Below are 12,831 nucleotides of genomic sequence, written 5' to 3'. Positions count from 1 at the left end.
GGGAAACGAGTTCAATCCCTGGTCTGGGAAGATCCCACATGCTGCAGAGCCACTAAGCCTGTGTGCCACAACTACTGAAGCTGGCGCACCTAGAACCCGTGCTCTGCAACAAGAGAAGCCACTGACTGCCATGAGAAGCCCGCACACCGCAACGAAGAGTAGCTCCCATTGGCCGCAAAAAGAGAAAGCCCATGCGCAGCAGCAAAGACTCAACGCAGCCAAAAAAAAAATTAAATAACTTTTCTTGAACAAATCTGAAAAAAGAGAATTGTTCACACACATGCGCCACTTCTTTCTTTGAGCTCATAAACTCTTGGCAAGCTCTTGTCCTTTTGGACCCCAGTGCCCTAAGGTGTCCCAGAGGGTGGAATTTCGATCTCATTTCTTGGCATGAAGCTGAAAACAGTTTTGACTGTAGCGGTTTGGATTTTTTTCCATTTTGATAACATCATTTAATGGGAAATTCATATCTGTAGGCCAACTTTCACACAGGCAAGCTGCTCTAAGAATAAGATGATGTATAACTTGAATCCCAGGGTTTTCAGCGCAAACATGAAAAATGTATTTACATCCCTGCTGTTGCAGAACAAAAATACTTTGTGCTTCTGTAACATCATGTTTGTTTCTAAGCATGGTTTTATTATTTCAAATATTTCATCCCCAATAGTTTTATTGTTGCTGCTGTTTGTTCACAGGCTGGTTTCTTTGTTTGGTTTGATACATCTTTGCAGAATAATAAGATTCTACCAGACACAAGCGGATTTGCCCTGAAGCTAAGGAAGTTGAAGTCCCAGGCCTCTACTTGGGAAGGCCGTTTCCTGGGAGGGACCCAGCATATTTTCTTGTGTTCTTGTAAAACATGGAAAGTAAGATGCTTTCACCACAATCTGTTAAGACCACTGACTCTTATTTCCACTGCAACTCAGTCTCACTTTTCTCACCATAGGTAACGTTGCATGGTGGGGAAGCAGATCTCACTAAGGAGAAGTTGAGATAGGGATACATTTAGTGTAGATTTAATGGGATTTATTTATGCAGTTTGCAGTCTCTTCTGCAGTAGTTTATTTTCAACCATCCCAGAATACTCCTTCCATTGTACCGACTCACCCAAAGTCTCAGCATAAAGATATAGGGCCAGTGGCCATGTGAAATTGACTGTGCCCTACAGTACCCAGCCCCAGAAATATGTGGTGTCAGCACTGGAGGGGAACAAGGTTTAAAATACACAGAGCCACAATATCAAAAAAACCAAACAACCCAATTAAAAAATGGGCAGAAGACCTAAATAGACATTTCATCAAAAAAGACATACAGATGGCCAAGGGGCACATGAAAAGATGCTCAACACCACTAATTATTAGAGAAATGCAAATCAAAACTACAATGAGGTATCACCTCACCCCCGTCAGAATGGCCATTATCAAAAAATCTAGAAACAATAAATGCTGGAGAGGGTGTGGATTTGAAAAGGGAACCCTCCTGCACTGTTGGTGGGAATGTAAATTGATACAGCCACTATGGAGAACAGTATGGAGGTTCCTTAAAAAACTAAAAATAGAACTACCATTGCTGACCCAGCAATCCCACTACTGGGCATACACCCTGAGGAAACCATAATTCAGAAGAGACATGTATCACAATGTTCATTGCAGCTCTATTTATCATAGCCAGGACATGGAAGCAACCTAAGTGTCCATCGACAGATGAATGGATAAAGAAGATGTGGCACATATATACAGTGGAATATTACTCAGCCATAAAAAAGAAACGAAATTGAGTTTTTTGTAGTGAGGTGGATGGACGTAGAGTCTGTCATACAGAGTGAAGTAAGTCAGAAAGAGAAAAACAAATACCGTATGCTAACACGTATATATGGAATCTGAAAAAAAAATGGTACTGATGAACCCAGTGGCAGGGCAGGAATAAAGATGCAGACATACAGAATGGACCTGAGGACATGGGGTGGGGAGGGGAAGCTGGGGCAAAGTGGGAGAAGCATCGACATATATATACTACCAAATGTAAAATAGTTAGCTAGTGGGAAGCAGCTGCATAGCACAGGGAGATCAGCTCCGTGCTTTGCGACGACCTAGAGGGATGGGATAGGGAGAGTGGGAGAGAGGCTCAAGAGGGAGAGGATATGCGGATATACGTATGCATATGGCTGATTCACTTTGTTGTACGACAGAAACTAACACAGCATTGTGAAGCAATTATACTCCAATAAAGATGCATATAAATAAATAAAATACACAGAGCCAAAGGCCAGTCTGAGGGAAATATTTTCAATTATCAGAAATGAAAACCTGTAATTTAATTCTCAAAAACACCTAATTAAGTGGAAGTTTTATCCTATCAGGGATATATTTTATAATTGTATATACTGCCTTGTAAGTACAGCACACAATTTTCTCTTTTTTTGATAGGAATCACACAATATGGAATGTATTCGATTTTCCTGTGTTGGTAGCATTTACAAACTTACAGAAGCACTTCAAAGAGCAAATATGTCTCTGCTGCAAAGCTGCATGTTTTATGCATCTCATCAACAATAAAAACAACTTTCAATCAGCCATGCTAGAAGAAAGACTAAATTAGATTTCTCTTCTCTGTAGAGAAAATATTACAAAAGTATCATCCTATGGAAAAGTAATCAGAGGGCATGCCACCAGAAATTTGAAAGGAAAAAAAAAGAATTATAGTGCTTATCAGGGAGTTCATTAAGAAGAATATTACTTTTTTTGCTTTTGTGATTTTGCAGTAGTTGTTCAAGTTTTTTTTTTTTTAATTCACAGGTTGTGGTGATTTCTTTTCTCATTCTAAATGAACATTCACTTTAAAATCTTGTTTGTGTTTGGAACTTTGTGTCCTTGTTCTTGAAGAGAGCCCTACAAAGCCTGTATTCTCCCAGATTTCAGACATTTCCCTCCAGACATTTTAACTACTGCTAATACCCAAGAACAGTTACTAACATGGGAAGGTTCATCATTACACAATGAATGCTTTCTCCATTGAATAATCTTCTGAATTGATGTCTCTGTCATAGATGGGCTGCCAATGCACCTACAAATCATATTCACTGAAAAATGGCATTTTCCTCTATTTCCTTTGCTACTTCTCTCCAGGCTGAGAAAACAAATGTCTGCAATTGTCTGGAGGATTCCGGCTTCCGCTATTAATTAAGCAAATTTGTAACCAGCTTCCTGAGCTCATTCTCGTATTGTTCGTGGAGTTCCCATTTTGTGCTTGCAAAAGTGTGAAGAGTCATTTTCTGTGTAAGATGCCTGGTTTGTGGCAAGCAGCTGGTGACATTACTTCCCATGATGACTTTTCCATTAAAAAAAAGGATATTTATGCTGAGGAAGAGACTGGTCATCAACATGAAAATTCTAATTAGTGACAAGGGTGTTTTTAAGCTACTAAGTTTGTTTTGTGAACCTGATGATTTTCCAGCTTTAATCAAGAAATTGTTTACGGTCGTGGGGAAAATAAATATCCGTAAAACTTAAACCAACTTAAATATAAAATACTTAAGGGGACTTAAATTTTATGGCTTCAAAAAATTCTATTTTCCAAAATTACTTTGTAGGTTGTCTGCATTTCTACAAATGTTTTAAAAGAAATTACACTGAGAATTTTGAACAATTAAATATGAGATAGAGAATATAGGAAGTAATATAATAGTATTGAATAAATTCAATAATTAAAATTCTTCAAATAATCTTTCAGTTGAATTAAAGTTATTTGAGTCATTAAATTTCTGAAAAGTTCACAAAAATAAATATCAATTACTTTTACATAATGTCAAAAATATTTGGGAAAAAGTCAGTTTCCTGATATTATAAAGGCCACTTTAATAAAATTATGCTCAATTATTATTTATTTTTAGATGTAAGCTTTTTTTCTAAGGAAAAACAATACTTTATTATGAAATTCTGTCAAGAATCACACTTTAACAATACATCAACTTCAACGGCCAAGATGGGAGAAACACAAGAAACACTGAGAAAATGAATAAAATCAATTACGTTCCGCTTAGGAAACTTTAACATTAGATAATGATAATGAAAACAAAAACCAAAGAATCAGATAATGAAAAAAAATCTCGTTAGTAGGAAAAATTTTAAAACCACAAGAGAAAATTCAATAGAAAGAAAAACTAAAATGTTTCCTGAGCCACAAGTCAAAGAACTTCATGTTTTATAATGAAATCATTGCTGAAGTTATGGGATACTGACCCACAGGACAGGCAGGTAGATGAGCTACTGGAGCATTCTCTGCTATGGGGACACACATAATGTTTTTGATGTCAAATTTATTGTAACTGAATTCAAGAAAATGGTGTTCAAATGTTATTTCAAACATTGTACATTTAATAGGGTTGTTGTTTTTTTTTTTTTTGTTTTGTTTTGTTTTGTTTAAATGGCTGACAAAGGTTTGCACACCTGTAGTCCATGGGAGACAGGCCAGATGCCTCGGTACAATGTGTGCAAAGGGAAAATTAAAATACAAGGAAAATGTTTCAAAAGCATGCAGACTCCATTGCACCTACTATACACTCTCCTCCCCCATCTCCAACCTCCAATCTTGCTCTCAACATCAATAGATTCCCAAAATTAAAAGAACTTCACCCAGAGGGAAAGTGTAGTCCTTTAGGCCAATGGCTGCCCATGGGGGTGAGGGGGAACTAGGTGACAGATGGCAGAGAAGAAGTGGCCTCGTGGGGACCCTCAAACCCCTGGTAGACTTCTTCCAAATATGTAAGTCATCGGAGTACAGGTTAGCTGACAGGCTGTGAGCTTATCTTCTTAGGAGAAGATCACCTGACCTATCGCTCTTTAAAGGGATAACAGATCAAAGAAAAATGAAGCATGGGTCATAATCAACTGAGTGACACTCACATAGGCCAAAATCTTTTCAATTTCTCTCCACTGAAACCGTGAAGTCACAATTCTGCTGTTGTTTCTCACTTCGTACACTATGACCCCCTTGGCACAGAGCCCCAAGGCCATCTCTCCTCCTGGCCTTGTCTTCTCTGGGAGAACTTGGTAAACCAGCACACCATATTCCGGGAGCTGCTGAGTCACCTGGAATGAGAAAAAGGCCAATTAAGAAGAGATAGGCACATTGGTCTAAAATAATGGATTTCAAACCATTCCATGAAGAAAACACCTTCAGGTATGTTCTGAAAAAAAAGAGTAGGATTGCCAGATAAGTTTAGGAAACACTGAACTAAACAGATCTCCTTACTATAGAATTCCTCCATACCTCTAATATGATAGTGTTTTTCTATTTTATTAACCCAAGGAATCCTTTCTTAATGAAGTACCTTAAGACACCTGGAACACAGTTATTATGAAAATGGTACAATAGAGTAAAAATATTCTGAACAAAGTTGTAGAATTCAGACTCTCTTGAATCATCTCAAAGTAAAGAATCCTTTTTCCCAAAGTCTACTGCAATACAATCTGGTACAACCCCTTCGTTTTACAGATGGAAAAACTGAGGCCCAGGCACAGAAAGCAAACTTCCAAATGGTTAGCATCATTGTTAAAGCAAGATGAGCCATGAACATCCTGCAGAGAAAATGACCAATCACTGGCACTTCTCACCATGTAGCAGTGCTTTGGTGGGGTCCCCACAGTACAAGATCTGTCTTCAGTTTACCAGTTTAGGAGATGGAATTTTGTCAAGGGCATGAGGGTCAATCAGAGCTGGGAACTGCATCAGGCCAACCAAAGTCTTAAGAGGCTGGAGTATAAACCTAACACAAATGTTTTTATGTCTGAATGGTAATCATGTCTCTATTCTGGTCTCTACCATCTTCATCTTCACCTGGAAGACTCCAGTTTTTACCAAATGTTTGATGAACCTCAGCTTACAGCAGGGACATTTTGCTCCAGGCATTTGAAACCCTGTCAGAAGGGTTTTACTGGTGAGATCTGGTATCTCATCTCTACCCCTGAGCAGAGGGCTCTATGTCCTGCCTAATCTCTCTCATCCCCAGGTGGGGTCACAAAAGTGAGGACAAATTATAGCTTTTGAGAGCTGCTTTCTCAAGCTCTTTGCTGACATTTCTCCTTCTGCTGGTAAGTAATCTGTGCAGATAGGTTACACTGCCTACAAAGCCTACAGCTCTTCACATGATCTTGATTGCATTTCTGGACCCTGAACCTCCCCGCTTTGTTTAACTTTGGAGAGACCCTCTCATTGTCACTATCATCATCGTCATCATCATCATCCAAAACAATATTTGTTGGACATTGGTGCTGAAGTATCCAATGGCCAGACCAGGCATGTACTTAAAGTATGACAAAGCAGGACCATCCCAAAACAATTAGGTAAATTCTTTTAAAGAATTTGATGTGAAACAGCAAAGGAAACCATAAACAAGACCAAAAGACAACCCTCAGAATGGGAGAAAATATTTGCAAATGAAGTAACTGACAAAGGATTAATCTCCAAAATTTGCAAGCAGCTCAATATCAAAAAAACAAACAACCCAATCCAAACATGGGCAGAAGACCTAAATAGACATTTCTCCAAAGAAGATATACAGATTGCCAACAAACACATGAAAGAGTGCTCAACATCATTAATCATTAGAGAAATGTATATCAAACCTACAATGAGATATCATCTCACACCAGTCAGAATGGCCATCATCAAAAAATCTACAAACAATAAATGCTGGAGAGGGTGTGGATTTGAAAAGGGAACCCTCTTGCACTGTTGGTGGGAATGTAAAATGATACAGCCACTATGGAGAACAGTATGGAGGTTCCTTAAAAAACTAAAAATAGAACTACCATATGACCCAGCAATCCCACTATTGGGCATATATCCTGAGAAAACCATAATTCAAACAGAGTCATGTACCACAATGTTCACTGCAGCTCTATTTACAATAGCCAGGACATGGAAGCAACCTAAGTGTCCATCAACAGATGAATGGATAAAGAAGATGTGACACATATATACAATGGAATATTACTCAGCCATAAAAAGAAATGAAATTGAGTTATTTGTAGTGAGATGGATGGACCTAGAGTCTGTCATACTGAGTAAAGTAGTCAAAAAGAGAAAAACAAATGCCATATGTTAAGACATATATGTGTAATCTAAAAAACAAACAAAAAAAATTGGTCATGAAGAACCTAGGGGCAAGACGGGAATAAAGACACAGACTTACTAGAGAATGGACTTGAGGATACAGGGAGGGGGAAGGGTAAGTTGGGACAAAGTGAGAGAGTGGCATGGACATATATACACTACCAAACATAAAATAGATATCTAGTGGGAAGCAGCCACATAGCACAGAGAGATCAGCTCAGTGCTTTGTGACCACCTAGAGGGGTGGGATAGGGAGGGAGATGCAAGAGGGAGGGGATATGGGATTATATATATACATATAGCTGATTCACTTTGTTATACAGAAGAAACTAACACACCATTGTAAAGCAATTATACTCCAATAAAGATGTTAAAAAAATGAATTTGATGTGATAGTTCAAAAAATAAAATTAAACCATTAAAGTTGTCATCACCAGAATAGAGATGCCTTTGTTAGACTTGCTTACATTTTTTAAATTGTTTAGTATTTATTTTAATTTTTAATTTTTTAATTATATAGAGAGGGATATGATACTGAAGTACTTGGAGCCACAGAATTCTTAAAATGGTAAAGTGCCATTCTGTAATGGAGCAGGACCCTATGGGGCCTTCCTGGGATAGACACAACCCGCCATGTCTTCCGCCTGCCTCTTGTTTGTAGAAAAACTTTAGCTTCCTAGTCCTTCCCCGAGTTCCAAAGAATAAATTTAATCAGACAAGTGAGAAAATGCAGAAATAAAGGAAAACAGTCAAGCAAGACAATTTAATAAGAGCCGTTAAACAAAGTTAAGAATGTGCAATTCCTCCTCAAAGGCAATAGATAATATTCTGAGCCATATCCTTTGAGCTGTTTTGCAGATACTGAAACCCCCACCAGGAGGAAGAAGTTAACTGTATGCTGACCACCACCAGCATGTAGACTCCCAGACTGGTTGGAACCAGAAGGTTGATGATGTTGACTCCCAATTACCTCACTGCCAACCAATCAAAAGAATGTCCATGAGTTGATCACACACCCCACAGCCCTCTCCCTCACACTGTCTTTAAAAACCTTTCCCTGAAAGCCATCAGAGAGTTCAAGTCTTTTGAGCATGAGTTGCCCATTCTCCTTGTTTGGCACCTGCAATAAATGCTGCACTTTCATTCACTGCAACCAGGTGTCCGTAGATTGGCCTTACTGTGCACGGGTGAGAGGACTAAGTTCAGTTCAGTAATAATTCTAAACATTTCTCATGCATTTATTTCATTTAATCTTCACAGTAATCATAAGAGATAGGTGTAGCTACCTCTTTTCAAATGAGAAAATGGTGGCACAGGAAGACTAAGTAGTCTGTAAAAGTTCCCACTTAGGAGCCAGGAATGAAAATATAAGTCTGTTTTCTTCTGAGTCTTCATTCTTAACAATTAAAATACAGAGTTTCCATAAAGTCTGTAAACATATGTAATGTCATCAAGGGCATCTTCCATCTGTAAAATAAATAATATTACCTATGTCTCCATGCTTTACTAGGGAATCTTCTGTGGCACCACTCCTCTTCCACTCTGTGCTGTTACTGCTGACTTTCCTCTCTGAGGGACACCTCATCTCCTTGTGCTTAGGGCCATCGCACTGTTTTCCCCTGATCCCTCCAGTGAGCAGCGAAGCTGAGACTGGACCCAGGCTCTCCTGGCTCCCAGCCCACACAGCACCCTGGCTCTACTGAAAATTGTTGGAACAGATGGATTATTTCCGGATATTCTTCAAGAGATTTACAACAATTTATATCCTTTGACCCTATCATTCCACTTCTGGGAATCTGTCCTAAGAAAATATACTGAATGATCAAGACAAATCCTTGATCAGAGCGATGTTTGGTGCACACTTGCAGAGTTGGGTGGGCAGGACTAGTTTCCTAGAGGCAGTACCACCTTAAAAGGGATTATCATGCAAGCTTTACAAAGGATATTTACAAAGCATTTGTAATTATCTGGGAAATGCATCTGTTATAACACTAAGTGGGAAAAACTACAGGGTACAACCAGTATGATTTCAACAGTAAAAAGAAAAGAAAAGAAAATATTTTAACAGCATATGGCAACCCCTAGTTATGTGGAAAGATGGTTCCATGGTTGAAGAAGTTTGGAAAACACTGAGTTAACCTTGAACAGGTTGTTCTGGCACTAATATGCTAACATATCTGTGAATCTTGCAGACGGAGTATGTTATTTAGCACTACCCAAACTGGACTTCTGCCAAGTCTCCTTCTAGTGTGAGATGATGAACTAGCAGAATTAGTCATCAGTGAACCGGAGGCCAATAGGTGCCATCTCATAATGGAAAAGGGAGCCACGAGGAGCTATAGTTAAACAATCCAGTGACTGTTTATGGAGTAACTGGGCTATGTACTGGGCTCTGGGGATTCAAGACCCTATGGACATTTACAACCTAGTAGAGAGGACAAGAAGTGAACGAAATGACTGCAATGTAGAGTGTCAGCAATATATACCAACAATGTTTTAAATGTTCTTAACCTTCGACCCTGTAATTCCACTCATGAGAGTCTATTCCCAAGAAATTAATCAGAAATGCAGCTAAAGACTTACATAGTAAAAATATTAACCTCAGTATTGCTTAAAATAGTCCCATATTTAAAACAATTTATGTGCCAAACAACAGAGTACTGAGAAAAAAATTTAGGGTACCCCATGTGTTGACTCAAAATAAAGTTTCAAAATTTTAGTGAGATGGGATTACAAAAAAACGCAAAACTGACTATATAATATAAACCCAATTTTAAATATATATGCATGTACACATGTGAATGCACAGAGAAGGATGAATATACCCAAATGTAATCGTACTGTCTCCAGGGGGCAGGATCATGAGCGTCTACTTTTATAATCATGGACAAGAGGGCTTGTTTAACAAACACTAGCCCTAACAAGAAGGGTCACAATGTGGTCTGGGGGTTACCAAGAACTCTCTAGTGTCTAGTGTCTGTACTGTGGGCAGGCCTAGCATCAGCAAGCCCAACCAACAACCGTGGGGAACCACAAAAGTAGGTGTTCCTTGAAACTGGTAAGATCACATACAAATCAAGTCTATTTAGTGTTTTCCAACAAAGACTAAAAAAAAAAGTTTAGAGATTACCATACTAAGTGAAGTAACTCAGACAGAGAAAGACAAATATTATACTATATCACTTATATGTGGAATCTAAAAAATAGTACAAATGAACTTATCTACAAAACAAAAACAAAGTCACAGACATAGAAACAAACTTATGATTACCAAAGGGGAAAACAGTGGGCGGTGGTGGCAGTAGATAAATTAGGACTATGGGATTAACAGATACACACTACTATATATAAAATAGAAAAGCAGCAAGGATTGACTGTATAGCACAGGGAACTATATTCAATATCTTGTAATAACCTATAATGGAAAAGAATCAGAAAAAATATATATCAATATATGTATATAACTAAACACTTTGCTGTACACCTGAAACTAACGCAATATTGTAAATCAACTATACTTTGATTAAAAAACAAAGCTACACCCTAAAAAATTTCCTGCATTTTTGCTTACGAGATGGTGGCTTCCTTTACAACCACTTATCATCCTTCAACCAGAGGAAGGAGGGACACAGTGAGCCCAGCACACTAAGCCAGGGCCTGGGCAGAGGCAGGCCAGGCATCATCTGCCTGCAGGAGCCTCTGCAGACCTGAGTCCTTAATCTCTCCGCTGGTTCTATGGTCCTGTGGCCACTTTCCATCAGATGTGTGCTGATGGCTTTGAAGTCCCCACTTGTCTCTAGTCAAGGGAATGCTGCATCCCCTTAACAAGGAACGCGCATGAAGGCTGGAGAATGGAAGACAGTGAGCGCCTTTCTGCCAGGGCTTCTCAAATGAGATGCTTGAGGGTTTACACTGTGCTAGGTGTTGCAGACAATTCCAAATGACTGACCAAAAAAAAATGGACAGACCTCACCTTGGCAGTTCTGCTTTCAAATGACTGTCTCTATCAAAGGTAAGAAAACACAGAATATTTCTACCTGCTTCAGGAGATTTTTGTACCAAGAAATGTATAAATCCTGGAGTTTCCTTTTGAAACTGATCCCCAGCTCTAAAGGCCCCACCAGGCACATCACCCTGGGGAAGCTGGGGGGCCTCATCCCACGTGCCACCGAGCTCTACCTGCACAGGCAGAGTGGACATTCCCTCCCACCCTGAAGTAAAGTAACTGGTACTGTTATTGTTCTCATTGGGCAGTTATCACAGTGTTGCATGCCTCTGGGTACCCATCTGTTCTCCCTACAAGACTTGGACTCCCTGGGGGCAAGAAGCATGTCCTTTCTGTCTCTGTTTGCTACTGTGCTTGGTCCACTGCAGGTGTAAGTCATGGAGTGAGCAAAAGCTATTCGTCAGAGGCTCTGTGTGCCCACAGACATAAGGGACTGAAATATCACTGCTTTTGCTAAAGGGCCAAAGAAAGAGTAGACCAGAGCTGCACCCATATGTATGGACCACACCACCTGTGCTGTGCTGAGAACAGTTGCCCGGAAGGCTGCAAACTTGAAGTCTTCCAATGGCTTTGCTTTTGGCTCACACTCAAGTTTTTTACTTCAGTTGTCAGAAATGTCTCTATGAGAAATGTGGTCTCCCCTCACTCACTGAATAGCAACTGTGAGCTCCAAGATTGAAGAAAGGCCCTGCCATACCCACCCCAGCCCAATAAATCTTACCCATTTGGGGGGATCTTTTCCAATGCCATCTGCTTCCAAAAGTCTCTCCTTGCCCCACAGGGCGATGGAGCTTCCTTCCTCCCAAAGGCTCAAGTCCCTTGGTCATACTTCCTTGTGGGTCTGAGCACATCCAGCCCCAGAGAAATCTCTGGAGGGGATTGCCGACTATGTGCCCTTGAACACCGATACACCCTCTCAAGAGTCCAAAGGCCTCACCCTCAAGAATTCGAGCTCCGCATCCTCTCCCCAGAGCACAGGACTTAAACGGTGCAGCTCTGAGACTTCGACTTGGACCCGGAGAGCCGTCATCCTCTCAATCAGGCTTGCGGGGATGTAATCTTCAACTCGAAAATAGGCTTTACTCTCTACCTGCTGGAAAGATGCAGAAGAAAAGAGGTGCCATCAAGATGCCTTCTATGGGAATCTGAGCAGAACAGAAGCCTGTCTGCTCCTTTAAAGTGCTCACTGGGATATCATTTTCTACCATATTAGAGACTGGGCCAAACCATATGACAGGAACAGAAGGGCGAGAGGAAAGAAGTCACCTGTTTTTGAGCCCCTTCTGTATGCCACGTGGTGCCCAGAACACATTAACTCTTTCTATCCTCACGGTAATCCTGTGAGGACAGTATTTTTTTTTTTTTTTTTTTTTTTTGCAGTATGCGGGCCTCTCACTGTTGTGGCCTCCCCCGTTGCGGAGCACAGGCTCCGGACGCGCAGGCTCCGGACGCGCAGGCTCAGCGGCCATGGCTCACGGGCCCAGCCGCTCCGCGGCATATGGGATCCTCCCAGACCGGGGCACGAACCCGTATCCCCTGCATCGGCAGGCGGACTCTCAACCACTTGCGCCACCAGGGAGGCCCGAGGACAGTATTATTATTGTCATTGCCAAGATGCACAAAATGAACAAGAAAGGAAGTCATTCAACAGGGCCAAGGTCACACCACTTGTAAGTGACCGAAAGAAGATTTCCTCCCCCAAAGCCCTCACA

The 12,831-nt window shown here is 40.4% G+C and overlaps 1 protein-coding gene across 1 annotated transcript in view; it reads right to left on the bottom strand.

The window, feature by feature from the left end:
- The window catches only part of LOC132488033 (FERM and PDZ domain-containing protein 2-like), an 82,635-nt gene that overhangs the window by 23,060 nt on the left and 46,744 nt on the right, over nt 1-12,831 (bottom strand). Inside the window, exons 15-16 of the mRNA XM_060096043.1 lie at nt 12,057-12,212; nt 4,902-5,087 (exon numbers count right to left, since the gene is read on the bottom strand). Coding sequence (XP_059952026.1) covers nt 4,902-5,087; nt 12,057-12,212 — 342 coding nt within the window. The remainder of the gene's footprint in view (nt 1-4,901; nt 5,088-12,056; nt 12,213-12,831) is intronic.

The sequence above is a fragment of the Mesoplodon densirostris genome, chromosome 1 (assembly GCF_025265405.1).
Source record: "Mesoplodon densirostris isolate mMesDen1 chromosome 1, mMesDen1 primary haplotype, whole genome shotgun sequence".
In the NCBI taxonomy this organism is placed as follows: Eukaryota; Metazoa; Chordata; class Mammalia; order Artiodactyla; family Ziphiidae; genus Mesoplodon; species Mesoplodon densirostris.
Note: the sequence above shows the minus strand (reverse complement) of the source record. Positions and strands in the feature narration are given on the sequence as shown.